This window comes from Narcine bancroftii, chromosome 4, assembly GCF_036971445.1.
Source record: "Narcine bancroftii isolate sNarBan1 chromosome 4, sNarBan1.hap1, whole genome shotgun sequence".
Lineage (NCBI taxonomy): Eukaryota > Metazoa > Chordata > Chondrichthyes > Torpediniformes > Narcinidae > Narcine > Narcine bancroftii.
In genome coordinates this window covers 73,856,204-73,873,544 of record NC_091472.1, presented here as the reverse complement: position 1 = coordinate 73,873,544, position 17,341 = coordinate 73,856,204, and the positions used below count along the sequence as shown (strand labels likewise).

General features: G+C 38.4%; 1 protein-coding gene across 5 annotated transcripts in view; it reads right to left on the bottom strand.

The window, feature by feature from the left end:
• Nucleotides 1-17,341, bottom strand: part of LOC138760684 (AT-rich interactive domain-containing protein 1B-like) — a 521,279-nt gene that overhangs the window by 324,621 nt on the left and 179,317 nt on the right. For all 5 annotated transcript variants that reach the window (XM_069931618.1, XM_069931621.1, XM_069931620.1 and 2 more), the window contains one exon: nucleotides 1,133-1,243. In XM_069931618.1, coding sequence (XP_069787719.1) covers nucleotides 1,133-1,243 — 111 coding nt within the window. The remainder of the gene's footprint in view (nucleotides 1-1,132; nucleotides 1,244-17,341) is intronic.

Below are 17,341 nucleotides of genomic sequence, written 5' to 3'. Positions count from 1 at the left end.
AACACTTCAATGAAAAGCCCAGCAATTGTTCTCTGTCTTGTACAACTCTTACTTAGAAACCCAGACTAGAAAAATCAATATAATTATTTATTCTGTAAGAATTTTGTGTATGCACTATCTATCTGCCTTTGTCAGCAAGAAAATATAAAAATTCATTGCAAACCAATTTCCAAACAGAAAATCCCAAACATATGGAAAATACATTCTTCCAATTGGAGTATAATATTATGGATACTCCTAACATCACGAGACTGGTACAATATTTGTAGAGGTGTTCAACTTCTAAAGGCAAAAGGCTACCTCACATGATAGTTTGTAACAATAATGGTACACTTGACAAACATTTGCATAATTAATGGAAACATAAAGAGGGCATAAACGAAGAGTAATTTCTCTCAACTACATATAGCACTCAGCAACTCAATAACTTTTTCATCATTTTGATTTTTTTATTCTTAAAATAGATCTATTTAGCAGATCCCATTTAGTAAATGTTTTTTAACGTCATGAGGGCTTTTGATAAAAGCTGATGGGATTCCAGTGACAAGAGAGTCAATAAACAGAGGATAAAGATATATTGTATAGGGCAAAAAAAATGCCAGAATTCTCTTTTGTTTACGCATGGCCATGATTAACATTTGGATTGATACATGGGTGGAAGCAAAAACATTGTACTCCTGTAGAAAAAAGTGCAAGAATGTCAGTCCAAAAGTTCTTTCTTGGTAGGAACTGCAAAATAGTCTGCTTATGAGGTATCATTCTTTGATTTAAGGGGAACTTCTTCATAGGTGACCCCTACATTACTGGAGATGGTGGCATTCCCATAAAATGGCCCAAGGTGCAATTTTCCACAATGCCAAGTTGCATCATCTGCATGTGCATGAAGAAAAGTCAGCTTAAAAAAAAGTTATTTTTACCCCCATATAAATTCAGGAAGAGTGAACTTAATTCCATTTCTCAAATCTTTCGGTGATTATTTGAAAATTCTGTCAGGGTCTTTCCAGAAACCAAAGAGCCACAACACACAGATCACCTGTATTTTTGTTCTATGTAATAGCAGATATCATGTTGTTCAGAGTACTATTAAACAGTGCACTCAACTTACTGAAATGCATTATTGTGAGTCACTTACAGGTAAACTTGATGGTCTCTCTTGCTGTAATAAGTTCAAATCTTCATGATTAGGCTTGTTAGATGTCAATGGTGGTGCAGTGCGAGTTCCATAGCCTTCCTGAGTTATATCCTGTAAAAACAAAACTTGTTTAAAAAACTTTGTCGCTCTATCTATATGAATCATTGGGAAGTTACAGTGTCAAAAGACTAGCAGTGTGATGAGATAACCAGCAGAGGGAAACAATCCAACTTGAAAGTCATAAAAGCAGGCAAGTGATTATCTTCCACTGCTAGACACTGCTTCCCTGACACAATAACCTCCCACTGCACAGCCCAGCAGGTTGCAAGGGATTAATAGCAATGTTTAAACCAACAAATGTCTGAAGTTTCTTTTGAAAGCTCCTCACTTCACTACTTTGGGAACCAAAGTTAGACAGCTTTACAATGGACAAACAAAATGAGCATGCATTGACTTTGCATCTCATTTGTCTTTTTTCTGTTAAGCCTGACACTTACACATGTGAGATAGGAGAAAAGAACAATGTATACACGTAAAAGTAGCTGCGTGAATAACACAACGCATTTGCCACTTCATGTTCCCAGTTGCAACATTTACAAGACTTCAGAAAATATTTGTAAAGTCATGCTTTAAAAGTAAATGTGGACACAGAAAAATGAAAAATGATCCAATATGCAAACCTACCATTTAAATGTGTTTTTTTTCCACTTATGATAAAAAACCAATGGTATTTTCTTTGCAGCACAGATTTAATATCCCATTCAAACATTAACAGATACTAACTATACTGATGCTGACCTGCAGATGAAATTTCCCCCCACCCCCCACACTCTTCAGTATGAAAAATATTTGTGTTCTCAGGTTGCTGGAGACACAATTACCTCGTAACTCAATCAAATTTCAAAGACAGAAGAGAATAAATTATAATCAAACTGAACTAGAAATAAAGTGGGGAGAGATGTATATAAAATGGAACTAGAAAAAGCAACAGTAACATCTAAGAATGAATTATATGTGCATCAATAGAGTACCAAATCTCGTTATTAAAGGAGCCATGATGTAGCTAAATAAAAGCTCTAACTTTTATGCAATGAGATTAAGCTTGTTTGAACAGTTCAAATACTGCTATTTCTTGAAACTCAAGAAGCAGAGAGGCTCAGTGCCTGGTTCAGCGCCAATGTCAAGGAGTTAAAAGGTCAAGAGGGAATTGTGGCCCCATTTTTCATTCAGCAGATAACTTGTTTGGATTTCTGCATTCCCATAAATTGTTTTATTTTTCACCCTCTCCCTGGATTGAGCATTCAAATCACTATTAATTTCCCATCCAGGCTAATAATTTATATTGATTCAGACTCTTAATAAAAGAAGGTGGGTGTCTACTTAAGGTTCAAAATCAAAGACTTTAGAGATGGACATGAACCCACAACTCCAGAATCAGTCAAAATCACTGTTTCACAGCCAACTCTCAGAATATTTTTTAAAATTTAGACACTAGCAGGCCACTTCTGCCCATGAGCCAACGTCGCCCAATTGTACCCGATTGACCTACACCGCTCCCCCCCCCCACCCCCAGTTCATTTTTGAATGGTGGGAGGAAACCAGAGCCCCCCAAGAAAAACCACGCAGACACAGGGAGAAAGAATGTACAAACTCCTGACAGTCACCGTGGTCCCTACAGCTGACGCTGTAAAGGCACTGCGCTAACTGCTACGCCAATCGTGCTGCCCTCCAATTAATTCCTATTGCAGAACAGGAATAAGAGGAAAATAAATCATAACTCAACAAGCCACGCAGCTGTACAATCACATAGGCAAACTTTAGCTGGATCTTTCAAAGAGACTTTGCTAAATATTATTTCAAGTAGTCACATTGCTAATCTCCCACATTATCCACTCTTCTAGGAATTTTCAGCTTGATTCTACTGTAAAATGTAGCCTGCTGAAATAATACTCAAATCATCAGACAATATCTGTGAAGGGAGAAACAGTAAATGTTTTAGGTCAATCACCTTTAATCATGAAATGCTGCATAACCTATCAAGTATTTTAAGATCTTTGGATGGCGCGGTTAGCCCTTCACTATTATAGTCCCAGTGATCTGGGTTTGAATCTGGCGCTGTCTCAAAGGAGTTTGAATGCTCTCCCCGTGTCCTCCAGATGCTCGTGTTCCCTCTCACCCTTCAAAATGTTAACCAGTTGTAGATTAATTGGGGAATTATGGTGCCACGAGCTTGTGGGGAGAAGGGCCTGTTATGTTCAATTTTTTTAAATTCTGTTTTAAGTTTTGATTTAATTGTACGGATACCACAGAAAGTAGCTCCAATATGATTCATTAATTTCATAACTTCATCTGTCATTGATATTTTTTCAAAAATAAACCAGTGTAGTGATAGCTATCACAATTGAAAGAAAACCACCGGTCATTTCAGTTCCAACTGACTTTATTCGAATGACCGCGCGCGGCTTTAAGGGCAGGCTCAAGCCCACCCCGCGTCAGCATTGACATCAACACGCTGCCAAAAAGCGCGCGCTGTGGCCGAGGCCACGAGGCACTCTCAAAACCTGGCGGCGCCACGTTAACGCAGCTGCTCCGTGACACGCGGGGCCGGTTCGCCTGCGTATTGATGTGAGTTGCCACACCACCTCACATTTATCTATATTCAAAACAACTTTTCAATTATGCCCACTCTGTATCTTCACAAAAGGACATGTGAGATATCTTCAATACTAACTATACCCTCTGAATGCATTGTACAAATTTTGATGGTGTGCTTCCCATGACAAAGCCAACTGTTGCAAAGGTTACAAACAGTGGTCTCACTAGATTTTGAACCAAGGCTGATACTTCAGATAGCAAAGACACATTAGAGTTCTCTTGACCTTCATGTCCAAACACCCACAGGTACCATACCTTACCTTCAAAAAGACATGCACTCAAGCTGCATGCTTGGTATTTAGTGCAAACCACCTCCCTGCAGTGAATTTCCCTGTAGCTCTTGAGATGGTGTGTGTGATAGCTAGTATTGGGAAAGCTGTTTTGAGAAGTGCAGCAGACTGCCAGGACCTGCTCTGTGTGCTAGCACACTACTGGATCCTCCTGGCCGCTACCATCATCGCATGTTGGGTCGGATGCAAGATGGTGTTTCCTCCTCTCTTGTTTGACTGTACAGTTCTTATCAATCCAGTGGTGATCCCTGGCTATTCTGCTTGATATTACAGTACAGAGAAATCTAGGCTGCAGCTAATTCAACTAAGAAAAAACATAACTTAATCTGTCATTGATATTTTTTTCAAAAATAAACCAGTGTAGTGATAGCTATCACAATTGAAAGAAAACCACCGGTCATTTCAGTTCCAACTGACTTTATTCGAATGACCGCGCGCACCTTTAAGGGCAGGCTCAAACCCACCCCGTGTCAGCAATGACAGCAACACGCTGCCAAAAAGCACGCGCTGTGGCCGAGGCCATGAGACACTCCCAAAACCTGGCGGCGCCACATTAACGCAGCTGCTCTGTGACACGCGGGGCCGGTTTGCCTGCGTATTGATATGCACTGCCACACCACTGCTTGCAATGCATGCAATAAGTGATGATGAGAAAAACCAAGGTTGAAGTGGTCCACCAACACATGGCGTAGGTGCTGCAAGTCCCCCACCATTGTCTCACACTCACGTATCTGCCAAGGTACAGGCCAGAGTCTTGTAATTTATTGCTGCTCATCATGGCTAGTCTAAACAGTAGTCCTTTCAGGTAGCTTCTCTCCATTGAGTTATTGGTCATTCATTGCTGCATTTACACTAGGTAGGTTCCTGACACAATAGTTGCTGTCAATAATGCTTCTCTTTATATGCAATGATAATAATGATCAGTTTTAGTCCTAATTTCATCAGTGTTCTTGTTCCTCTGAATGCATGTTCACCACTAAGAAACCAGTGCATCCTTGTACCCTACTCTTTTTCTATTTTGTAACCCAGTCTGCTGTCAGTACTTCAAACCCCAAACATTCAGACCATGGTCAAGTCTACACTGCTACCTTCTGAAAATCAAAATTGTATCTGTGTTTTAATTATGCTCCTCAACTTTATGCATTAAAAAAACTGAAGAGCATTTTTGCCCATTTTGTATCAAGAGCATTTCTTTCCCATTTGAAAAAAATGCTATTGCATTCTCATTCTGGAGAATTTCCAAAGGGTTTTTGAAAAAGACTTTATCATGTTTCCTACCATAGGGTAACAGGTCGCCTGTATTTGTTTCATCTCCTCTTAATGCAAAGCCAAATATGAATCATGTAGGTACCAACTTATCTTCCAGCACATATACAGTTTGGGACAAAGACATTTTTTTCCTTTATTTGCCCCTGTGCTCCAGTTTTAATTTTGTAATCAAACCATTCAAATGTGATTAAAGTGCACATTCCAAATTTTATTCAAGGATGTTTTGAATAAATTTTGGCTGACCATGTAGAATTATAGCACTTTTATACATAGTCTTCTCATTTCAGAACACCACAATATTTGGGACTTAGCAATTTTATGTACAATATATTAAAGTAGTCACGTTTAGTACAGGCACAGTACCCTGTATCCGAAACATTTGAGACCAGATGATGCTTGGTTACTGGGTTTTTCTGTTTTTGGCACAAAACCGAAACCTCCCCCCAAAACAGCACAGTAGCATCAGCAGGGATACTTATATCAGCGGTTAAACAACAAACAATGACATGAAAATTCACATGAAATAATTTTTAATACGTACCAGAAAAAAGCAATCTCTGCCGGTGGTCCCTGTCACCTCCCAAATCCAACCACCAGTCCCCGACTACGGTTCCTACTCCTGCCCGGGAGCCCGAGGTCCCCGCTCCTGCCCGAGAGCCCGAGGTGACTTCTTTGATGCAGACGGCACCGCACCTGATGTTGAGAATGGATTCGCTGACTCCAGCTGCAGCTGAAGACTTGGATCCAGCTCCGTTTAGCATCTTCCCGGCCAGATGCAAAGATTACATTTTTTTTTAACCGTTTTTGTAATCAAACCAGCACCAACAGAGCGTCAGAACCCCACATGGGCAAATCAAGTGTTGAATTTTTTTCCACGTGACATCATGTCGGGGCTAAAATAAGTTCAATTTTTGAATTTTTTTGGCTTTTGGAACCTCAGATACGGGGTACTTGACCTGTACTTTACTGCATATCCCTTGTATGCAATAACTTCATGAAGTCTGTGATTCATAGACATACCCAAGTGGTGAGTATCTTCTCTGGTGATGCTCTGTCAGGTGCCTACTGCAGCCATCCTCAGCTTCTCCTTGTTTCAGGCGTGTTCCCTTAAATTTTCTCTTCAGCTTATGGAAGGTGTGCTGAATTAGATTGGGTGACTGACATGACTATTCGAGAATGTTCCAGTTTTTAGCTTTGAAAAACTCCTTTGTTGCTTTCGCAGTCTGCTTTGTGTTATGAGCCCAGAGGACCCCAAAACCAAGCAGCAATAGATATTCACCGAGACAATAGTTACTTAAACAAGAGTTGCTTTTAATTATCTTTATACACAAAAACAGGATCAAACTTTAACTTATCACTATTAACTTAACTAACCTAACTTAACCCCCTTCTAATTCGAAGCGCATGTGTATGTAATGTGTGCATAAGTTTAGAAAAAGTTATTTGATTCACACACCAATCTCATTTTTCATTCCTCCAAATTCACTGGTTTCAGGCAATTCTTATACTGTGCACAGAATTTAACATTTATGAAGTTCAACAGGCTTTGCTACTTGAAAGGCAAATGGTTACCGCTCAGGAAGGTTCTTGTGAGTTTTTAGAGAGACATTTGTTGTTCCTGGACACAAACTGATATCTTTTAATCAGCCACATCAGTGTCTTGCTTTTTTTTCTAATATAATTTTTATTTTTCATATTGTGAACCATATCAACCAAAATGTATACAAATGTTTCTCATTAAATATACACAGTGGCATTTTCCCCCCTACCTTCCCTCCCCCCTTCCCAAACCCCTCCAAAACCAATAAATATTCAACATATACAATACAATAAAACCATTAAACAATGTCATCACACAATGAAAAATAAACAAGAAAAATGTGTCATCTACTTTTACACACTGAACCAAATCGTTTTGTCTTCTTACCATTTTAGGGGGTGGAGGTCCGAAGCAAGCCCTCGCTGTTATGTTCCATATATGGTTCCCAAATTTGTTCGAATAATGTGACTTTATTTTTAAAATTATATGTTATTTTTCCAATGGAATACATTTATTCATTTCCATGTACCATTGCTGTACTTTCAGGCTCTCTTCTGATTTCCAGGTTGACATTATACATTTTTTTGTTACTGGTAAGGCTATCATAATAAATCTTTTTTGCACTTTATCCAATTTGAGGCCTAATTCCTTACTTCTTATATTACTTAGAAGAAAGATCTCTGGATTTTTTGGTATTTTTTTTGTGATTTTACTTAATATCTCATTTAGATCTTCCCAAAACATTTTCACTTTCTCACATGCCCAAATTGCATGTACTGTTGTTCCCGTTTCCTTCTTACAGTGAAAGCATCTATCTGATAATGTTGGATTCAATTTTTTTAACTTTTGAGGCATGATATATAACCTGTGTAACCAATTATACTGTATCATGCATAACCTTGTGTTTATTGTATTCTTCATAGTTCCAGAACACAACTTTTCCCATGCTTCATTTTTTATCTTTATGTTTAAATCCTTTTCCCACTTTTGTTTGGGTTTATAGCTTATTTCATCATTTTCCTTATCTTGCAGCTTAATGTAAATGTTTGTTATAAATCTTTTAATTATCATGTGTCTGTAATCACATATTCAAAGCTGCTTCCTTCTGGTAATCTCAGTCTTTTTCCCAATTTATCCTTTAAATAAGATTTAAGTTGATGATATGCAAACATTGTACCATGAGTTATTCCATATTTGTACTTCAACTGTTCAAATGTTAATAAATTATTTACCAAAAAACAATTTTCTATTCCTTTAATTCTTTCTCTCTCCCATTCTCTAAAGGAAAGGTTATCTATTGTAAAAGGGATTTGCGGATTTTACGTCAATAATAATTTTGGTATTTGGTAATTCGTTTTTTTCCTTTCTAAGTGAATCTTCTTCCATATATTGAGTAAATGATGCAGTACTGGTGAGCTTTTATATTGTACCAGCTTTTCATCCCACTTATAAAGTATATGTTATGGTACCTTCTCCCCTATTTTATCTAGCTCTATCTTAGTCCAGTCCGGTTTTTCCCTTGTCTGGTAAAACTCTGATAAATACCTTAATTGTGCTGCTCTTTAATAATTTTTAAAGTTTGGTAACTGCAATCCACCTTGATTGTACCTCTCTGTTATTTTATCTAACACTGTCCTTGGTTTCCCCCCTTTTCACAAGAATTTCCTTATTATTCTCTTTAGTTCATTAAAGAATTTCTCTGTTAAGGGAATTGGTAACAATTGAAATAAGTATTGTATCCTTGGGAACACATTCATTTTAATGCAATTTACCCTCCTTATCAACGTTAGTGGTAATTCTTTCCAATGTTCTAAGTCTTCATGCAATTTCTTTATTAGTGGTTGATAATTTAATTTGTACAGATGGCTTAAGTTATTATCTAACCTAATACCTAGGTATCGGATTGCTTTGTTTGCCATTTAAATGGTGATTCTTTTTTAAATTCTGTATAATCCGCATTACTCATTGGCATCACTTCACTTTTATTTGCGTTGATCTTGTACCCCGACATTTCTCCATACTCCTTCAATTTCTTAAATAATTCTTTTATTGATATTTCTGGTTCTGTTAAGTATACTATGATGTCATCTGCAAATAAATTGATTTTATACTCCTTCTCCTTTATTTTTATCTCTTATTTTATTTTCTGTTCTTATCAGTTCTGCCAATGGTTCTATTGCTAAAGCAAACAGTGAGGGGGATAACGGACATCCCTACCTAGTTGACCTACTTAATTTAAATTGGTTCGATACATATCCATTTACTGGTACCTTCGCCAATGGTCCATTATATAATGCTTTAATCCAATTAATATATTTTTCTGGTAGATTGAACCTCTGTAATACTTTAAATAAATAGTTCCACTCTCCTCTGTCAAAGACTTTTTCTGCATCTGAAGCAACAGCCACTGTTGATTTCTTATTTCCTTGAACTGCATGAATTAGATTAATAAGTTTACAGACATTATCCGCTGTTCATCTTTTCTTAATAAATCCAGTTTGATCTTGTTTTACTATTTTTGGTACACAGTCGACCAATCTGTTTGCTAATAATTTTGCTATGAATTTATTATCTGAATTAAGTAGAGATATTGGTCTGTATGATGCTGGTGTTAGTGGATCCTTCCCCGCCTTTGGTATTACTGTAATTATTGCTGTCTTACATGAATCTGGTATGTTTTGTGTTTCTTCTATCTAGTTCATTACTTCCAGGAGAGGAGGAATTAATAACTCTTTAAATGTTTTATAGAATTCTATTGGGAATCCATCCACTCCAGGTGTTTTATTGTTCAGCAGCTTTTTTAATATATCCTGTACTTCCTCTATTTCAAATGGTTTTATCAGTTTGTTTTGTTCCTCTTCTTGTAATTTTGGCAGTTCAATTTTAGCTAAAAATTCTTCTATTTTATCATCTTTCCCCTCATTCTCAGTTTGGTATAATTATTCGTAAAATTCCTTAAAGTGCTCATTAATCTCTATTGGATTATATGTAATTTGCTTGTCCTTTTTCCTTGATGCCAATACAGTTCTTTTAGCTTGTTCTGTTTTAAGTTGCCAGGCTAATATTTTATGTGTTTTTTCTCCTAGTTCGTAATACTTTTGCTTTATTTTCTTTATGTTCTTCTCCACCTTATACGTTTGTAATGTTTCGCATTTTATTTTTTTGTCCGCCAATTCTCTCCTTTTTGTTATATCATCTTTTTTTACTAGTTCTTTTCTGTACTATCTCCCCTTCCAACTGCTCTATTTCCCGATTGTAGTCCTTTTTCATCTTAGTTACATAACTTATTATCTGCCCTTTAATGAAGGCTTTCTTTGCATCCCATAATATAAATTTGTCTTTCACTGATTCCCTATTTATTTCAAAATATGTTTTAATTTGGCATTCAATAGACTCTCTAAATTCCTGCCTTTTAAGTAGCACGTAGTTTAACCTCCAGCTATATGTTCTTGGTGGGATGTCCTCCAGTTCTATTGCTAATAACAGGGGTGAATGACCAGATAGTAACCTAGCTTTTAATACCGTTTTCCTAACTCTCCCTTGAATATGGGCCGACAACAAAAATATATCAATCCTTGAGTATGTTTTATGCTTTCTTGAATAATATGAGTATTCCTTCTCTCTTGGGTGCTGCCTCCTCCATATATCCATAAGTTTCATTTCCTGCGTTGATTTAACCATAAATTTGGCCACTTTATTCTTTTTGCTAGTCTTTTGTCCAGTTTTATCTAACATTGGATCCAAATTAAGGTTAAAATCCCCTCCTATCAATATATTTCCTTGTGTATCTACAATCTTCAAAAAAAATCTTTCATAAACTTTTGATCCTCTTCATTAGGTGCATATAATATTGAGCAAATTCCAAAATTCTGAATATATCTGACACTTTATCATTACATACCTCCCTGCTGTATCTATTATTTCCTCCTCTATTTTGATTGGTACATTTTTATTAATTAATATAGCTACACCTCTAGCTTTTGAATTATATGATGCTGCCACTACGTGTCTTGCCCAGTCTTTCATTAATTTGCTATGTTCCACTTCAGTTAGATGCACTTCCCGCACAAATGCAATATCTATTTTTTCTTTTTTTCAGTAAATTTAATAGCCTCTTCCTTTTAATTTGGTTATGTATTCCATTAATGTTGATACTCATATACTTCAACATGGCCATCTCATATCCTGTTTACATCTCATTTCCGCTTCCTCACCACCACCATCCCCCTTTTCCCCATTTTCATCTCTGTTTTCCCTTTTTAAACTCAATGTATGACAACACATTTAAAACATAAAATATTCCAACAACTCCCACATACAATATTCCCTTAACCTCAAATATGCCACCCCCCCCCCCCTGAGTTGCCCCTTATCCCTTGCTAGGCAACCACAACTCCCCTTTCCATTTGGATTGCGAACCTGCTTGCAAGCGTCAACCGATTTCGCAGAGATGGTTATTCTCTCCCCCCAACTCCCCGAAAACACTTTTTTTTGCACATATAACAAAGTTTTTCCTTTTTTCCCCTTACTTCCTTTCTTTCCTTCTCTTTTCCTTCTTTAGTTCTTTACTTCTACACTGTTTTTACATCTTATATATTTCATCGCCATTCTTCATTCTTGTTACATCTCTTCATCTCTCCTGTCCTGCAAGTTTTCTGCAAATTCTTGTGCTTCCTCCAGATCCGAGTTTTTGCTCCCCAGGAATAAATATTTTAAACACAGCTGGATGTCTTAACATAAATTTATTAACATTTTTTCTATCGGATCGATTTTGCTGTATTAAACTCCTTCCTCTTCTTTAAGAGTTCAAAACTTATGTCTGGGTAAAAAAATATTTTTTGACCCTTGTATTCCAATGGTTTTTTGTCTTCTCTAATTTTATTCCTTGCCCGCTCCAGTATATTTTCTCTTATCGTATATCTCAAAAATTTTACTAAAATGGATCTTGGTTTTTGATGTGTCTGTGGTTTTGGAGCTAGTGTTCAGTGTGCCCTTTCTATTTCCATTCCTTCCTGCATTTCTATCATTCCCAGGACCTTTGGGATCATTCTTTTATAGCTTCCTTCATATTTGTGCCTCCTTCATCTTCCTTTAGGCCCACTATTTTTATGTTGTTTCGCCTACTATAATTTTCCATCAATTTTCTGAGCTAACAACTCTTGTGTCTGTAACTTTTTTATCACTTTCTTCCAATTTTCCTCTTAAGTCATTTACTTCCATTTCTACAGCTGTTTCTCATTCTTCCACATTTTCTAATCTTTTCCCTATTTCTGTCATGACTAGTTCTAATCTTTGCACTTTATTTTCTGTTCTTTTCATTTTTCTTTTAATTGCACTAAATTCTAATGACAACCATTCTTTTAATGCTCTCATTTGTTCTTAAAAAAAGCTTTATCTATATTCTGTCCATCTGTTTTACTTTCTATTTCTCTGTGCAGATCTTGGTCTTCTTCTTCCTCTTCTTCTCTGTCTGTACCTGTGTTGGTGTTGTCTTCTTCTCTTCTTTGTATCTGTATCTCTTCTGGCTTTCCTGATGAGTTGCTTGTCTCACTTTGTCGGGCCTCTTCTTGCTTGGCCTTTTGCTGTTGGTTCTCTTCTTCTGGGCTACTCATCTGTTGGGCCTCCTGCTGCTACTCTTCTTTCCTTTCACTCCCTCTCCTGCCACTTTCCTCTTCTTCCAGCTGAGAGCCCTGGTGTCGGGCATCAGCTGGTCGCGCTGTGGTTGCCCGCTCCTCGGCTGAGCCCCCCTCCTGTCGATGTTCTCCTTCTCCTTAGTTTGCGCAGTTGCGCACTTTTGTTTGGCTCAGAGAGCCATTTTTTCAGTACAGTGATCGGGGTGTTGCGACTCCACGCGGCCGTTACCAACCTCAGTGATCGGGCACTCTTTTCTACCACAGCTCCCTGTTTCTTCATGCAGGTAAGGCCTTCTCCTTTCTTTTCCGGCATTTTTTTTTCCCCTTTGTTTTTACTTTTTCCTTCTTGGGTGCCATTTTTTTTCTTTTCTCTACAACTTTATCTTTTATTTCTTATATTTTGTATTTATTGAACTTTGTCTTTTCTTCACTTTTTTTATTCTTTTCTGGAGAGGGCTGGTATTACCCTACCAGCCACTACTCCATCACATGACTCCTCACATCAGTGTCTTGCTGAAGAAACTTGCCCCCTCAGGATTTTCTAGATGATAACCTCTGTCTTTCAGGACACCACAGAGTTCCTTTTTGTTTCACTTATTTTAAGTGAAATATTAAGCAGCCAGTCCTCTCCTCTTGTATGAACCACAAGGGCTTTGACTAGACTGAACTAAGCACTCACAACCCGTCTTCCAAATGGGGTTTTTCCACAAGCATTCCAGTTTGTCCTGTTCCAGTCCCAGCTGCTGCTGTTGATAGTATAACTGCAGAACTGAATTCTCTCTCTCTCACAGAGAAAAAGCCTGTTCAACTCTCTCTGCTTACAAAACCACATGACCCTCTGAGAACAGCAAGTTCCTCTCCAGACAGCCTGCAGCTCCGATTAGATTTTTTCATCTTTTGCCTTTTTGTCAACATCAATCCATTAGTGAAGTCATTTGGTCATTCTCCAAAGCTTTTGCAAAGGCTCTTGTAGCCAGTCTGCCTAGCATGAGCATAGCTCCAGTATTTTAAATAAGATCTATTTTAAAGTGTTTGTATGTGACCTACACTCACAAACCTTTCCCAATTTATCTCCCAAAAACTTATCTATATTCTATCACATTAGAATCATGGACTTGCTATAGGATGAAGTGCCGTCCAATGAGTTGGGTCTGCCTAGCATGAGCAGAGCTCCAGTATTTTAAATAAGATCTGTTTTAAAGTGTTTGTATGTGACCTAAACTAACAAACCTTTCCCAATTTATCTCCCAAAAACATATCTATATTCTATCACATTAAAATCATGGACTTGCAATAGTACGAAGTGCTGTCCAATGAGTTGGGAGCCATTTGCTCGAACATGAGCTGATAAGATGTTTCTATACACATCAGAATTCATTTTGCTGCTGCTATCAGCAGTTACATCATCAATGAAGGTAAGTGCCCCAGTTCCTCTGGGAACCATACATGCCCAGGCCACAACACTCCCATCACCATGCTTCACAGATGAGGTGATGTGCTTTGGATCTTGAGCAGTTCCTTTACACCTCCGCACTTTGCTCTTGCCATCACTTGGAGATAGGTTAATCTTAGTCTTATCTGTTCATCGGACCTTTTTTCAGAATTCTGCAGCCTCTTCCAAATTCTTCTTGGCAAACTGTAATGTGGCTATCCTGTTTCTGTCACTAAAATGTAGTTTGCATCTTGCAGTGCATTTCTTTTCATGAAGTCTTCTGTGAACGGTAGTCATTGACACACCCACACCTCCCTCCTGAAGAGTATTTCTGATCTGTTGGACAGGTACCTGGGGATTTATCTTCATTATGATGAGATCTTCCTTGGTCTACCAGTCCCTTTGAGATTACTAAGCTCAGCAGTACACTCTATCTTGTTAATGATGTTGATTTTGCTAAACCCAAGGTTTGGGTGACATCTCTTACTGTTTTATTCTTGATTTTCAGCCTCATAATGGTATCTTTTGGCAAAACTCTGGCTCTCATGTTGAAAAATGGCAAATATAGACTACAGAGTCTGGTTCATTCAGAAGTGGGAAAGAAGCTGTCCTTGTGCCACTGAGAGCTCATCTTTAGGCTCCTGTACTCCCCCCCCCCCACCCACCCCCTGATGGTGAAGAGGGCATGGCCTGGATGGTGTGGGTCTTTGGAGGAAAAAGGCTGCTTTTTTAAGACATCGCCTCATGTCGACGACCTCAATGAAGTGAAGTCTGGTGTCTGTGATGTTGCAGGCCAAGTTAACAACCCTCTGGGGTTTACTCTTGTCCTGAGAGTTAGCACCACCATACCAGGAAGTGATGCAACTAGCCAGAGTGGTCTCCACGGTACACGTGTAGAAATTTACAAGAGCCTTCGGTGACACCCCATATCTCCTTAGACACCTCACAAAGAATAGTACAACTCTGATTCTCCATGGTACACGTGTAGAAATTTACAAGAGCCTTCGGTGACACACCACATCTCCTGGAGACACTTCACAAAGAATAGTACAACTCTGATTCTCCATGGTACACGTGTAGAAATTTACAAGAGCCTTCGGTGACACACCACATCTCCTTAAAACACCTCACAAAGAATAGTACAACTCTGATTCTCCATGGTACACGTGTAGAAATTTACAAGAGCCTTCTGTGACACACCATATCTCCTGAAGACACCACACAAAGAATAGTACAAGTCTGATTCTCCATGGTACACGTGTAGAAATTTACAAGAGCCTTCGGTGACACACCATATCTCCTGAAGACACCACACAAAGAATAGTACAACTCTGATTCTCCATGGTACACGTGTAGAAATTTACAAGTGCCTTCGGTGACACACCACATCTCCTTAGACACCTCACAAAGAATAGTACAAGTCTGATTCTCCATGGTACACGTGTAGAAATTTACAAGAGCCTTCGGTGACACATCACATCTCCTGAAGACACCACACAAAGAATAGTACAACTCTGATTCTCCATGGTACACGTGTAGAAATTTACAAGAGCCTTCGGTGACACACCATATCTCCTGAAGATACCACACAAAGAATAGTACAACTCTGATTCTCCACGGTACACGTGTAGAAATTTACAAGAGCCTTCGGTGACACACCATATCTCCTGAAGACACCACACAAAGAATAGTACAAGTCTGATTCTCCATGGTACACGTGTAGAAATTGACAAGTGCCTTCGGTGACACACCACATCTCCTTAGACACCTCACAAAGAATAGTACAAGTCTGATTCTCCATGGTACACGTGTAGAAATTTACAAGAGCCTTCGGTGACACACCACATCTCCTTAAAACACCTCACAAAGAATAGTACAACTCTGATTCACCATGGTACACGTGTAGAAATTTACAAGAGCCTTCGGTGACACACCATATCTCCTGAAGACACCACACAAAGAATAGTACAACTCTGATTCTCCAAAATCAGATTCTCCAAAATCCTCATTTATCCAAAAAATTTTCGGAGCTGAACTGACCAGGGGCATCGGGCTGTTGGCGGTAGAGCGGATTTCAGGCTACCAGCAGGAGCAGGGCCTTGGTGGGGAGATGCTGATGATTGGCATCTGTGATACTTAAACATTATTTTAATGCTTAAAAAACATTCCTTTATCTTTTGTTTTATTTTAAACACTATTACAAGTGATTTGTTGTTGTCACTGGGCTGTTTTTAAATAATAACCAGTTCTCTGAATAAATCGGTTATTCAACATAAGCCAGGTCCTATTCATTTCAGATCATTGGAGTTGTACTGTATAGCCGCTAGCGAGCCTTCTTTGTGATTGCATCAACATGGAGCCTCCAGGACAGATCCTCGGAGATACTGATATCCAAGAATTTGAAGCTCTTGACTCTGTCCACTACTGAGCCCTCGATAAGGACCGAGTGAGTCATGTTTCCCTGACTTTATCCTGAAGTCCACAATCATTCCCTTGGTTTTGCTGATGTTGAGCACAAGGCTGTTGTCGTGACACCATTCTCTCTCCCTCCTATACGCTTCCTCATTACTGTTTGTGATTCTGCCGAAACTGTGGAGTCATGGGCAAACTTGTAGATGGCATTAGAAACGTGCCTGGCCACACAGTCATGGGTGCATAACAAGAGCAATGGGCTACACATGCATCCTTGGGGTGTGCCTGCGTTGATGATCAGTGAGGAGACGATGTTGTTTCCAATTCGTACTGCCAGCTTGATTACAAATTTTAAAATGTGAAGCACAGGGACAAATAAAGGAAAAAAATAGTGCCTTTGTCCCAAACATTGTGGAGGGCACGTATGTAATGGCATCATTGCCATCCCTTGACTAATGACTTTTAACATGCACAAATGTAAATGATCCAGACCTGTGGATTTTTTATTTTCTTAGTTTAGGTCATCAATTCATTAGTTCATCGATTATTTATCTATCTCAGGCTTGTTTAACTTGCCATCTGGGTCCAACATTTGCATAACATAAGTGGCCCCAAAATAAATAGAGGCCAAATAACTATTCAATTGGGTCATCTTCCTTATTGTAGCTACCTCGGCTACAATTTGAAAAAGAAAATCAATTCTATTAAAAATCAAGAATAATCTATTTAATAACATGTTAAACAATTGCTAATTAATTACCATAGATTCATAGAACACTACAGCACAGAAACAAGCCCATTTGGCCCTTCTAGTCTTTGCGAAATCATTTTTTTTGGCCTTGTCCCACTGACCTGCACCCAGACCATAGTCCTCCCATTCATGTAACTGTCCAAATTCTTCTTAAATGTTAAAATTGAGCCCATATTCACCTCTTCAGCTGGGAGCTCGTCACTCTGTGTGGAGAAGTTCCCCCTCAT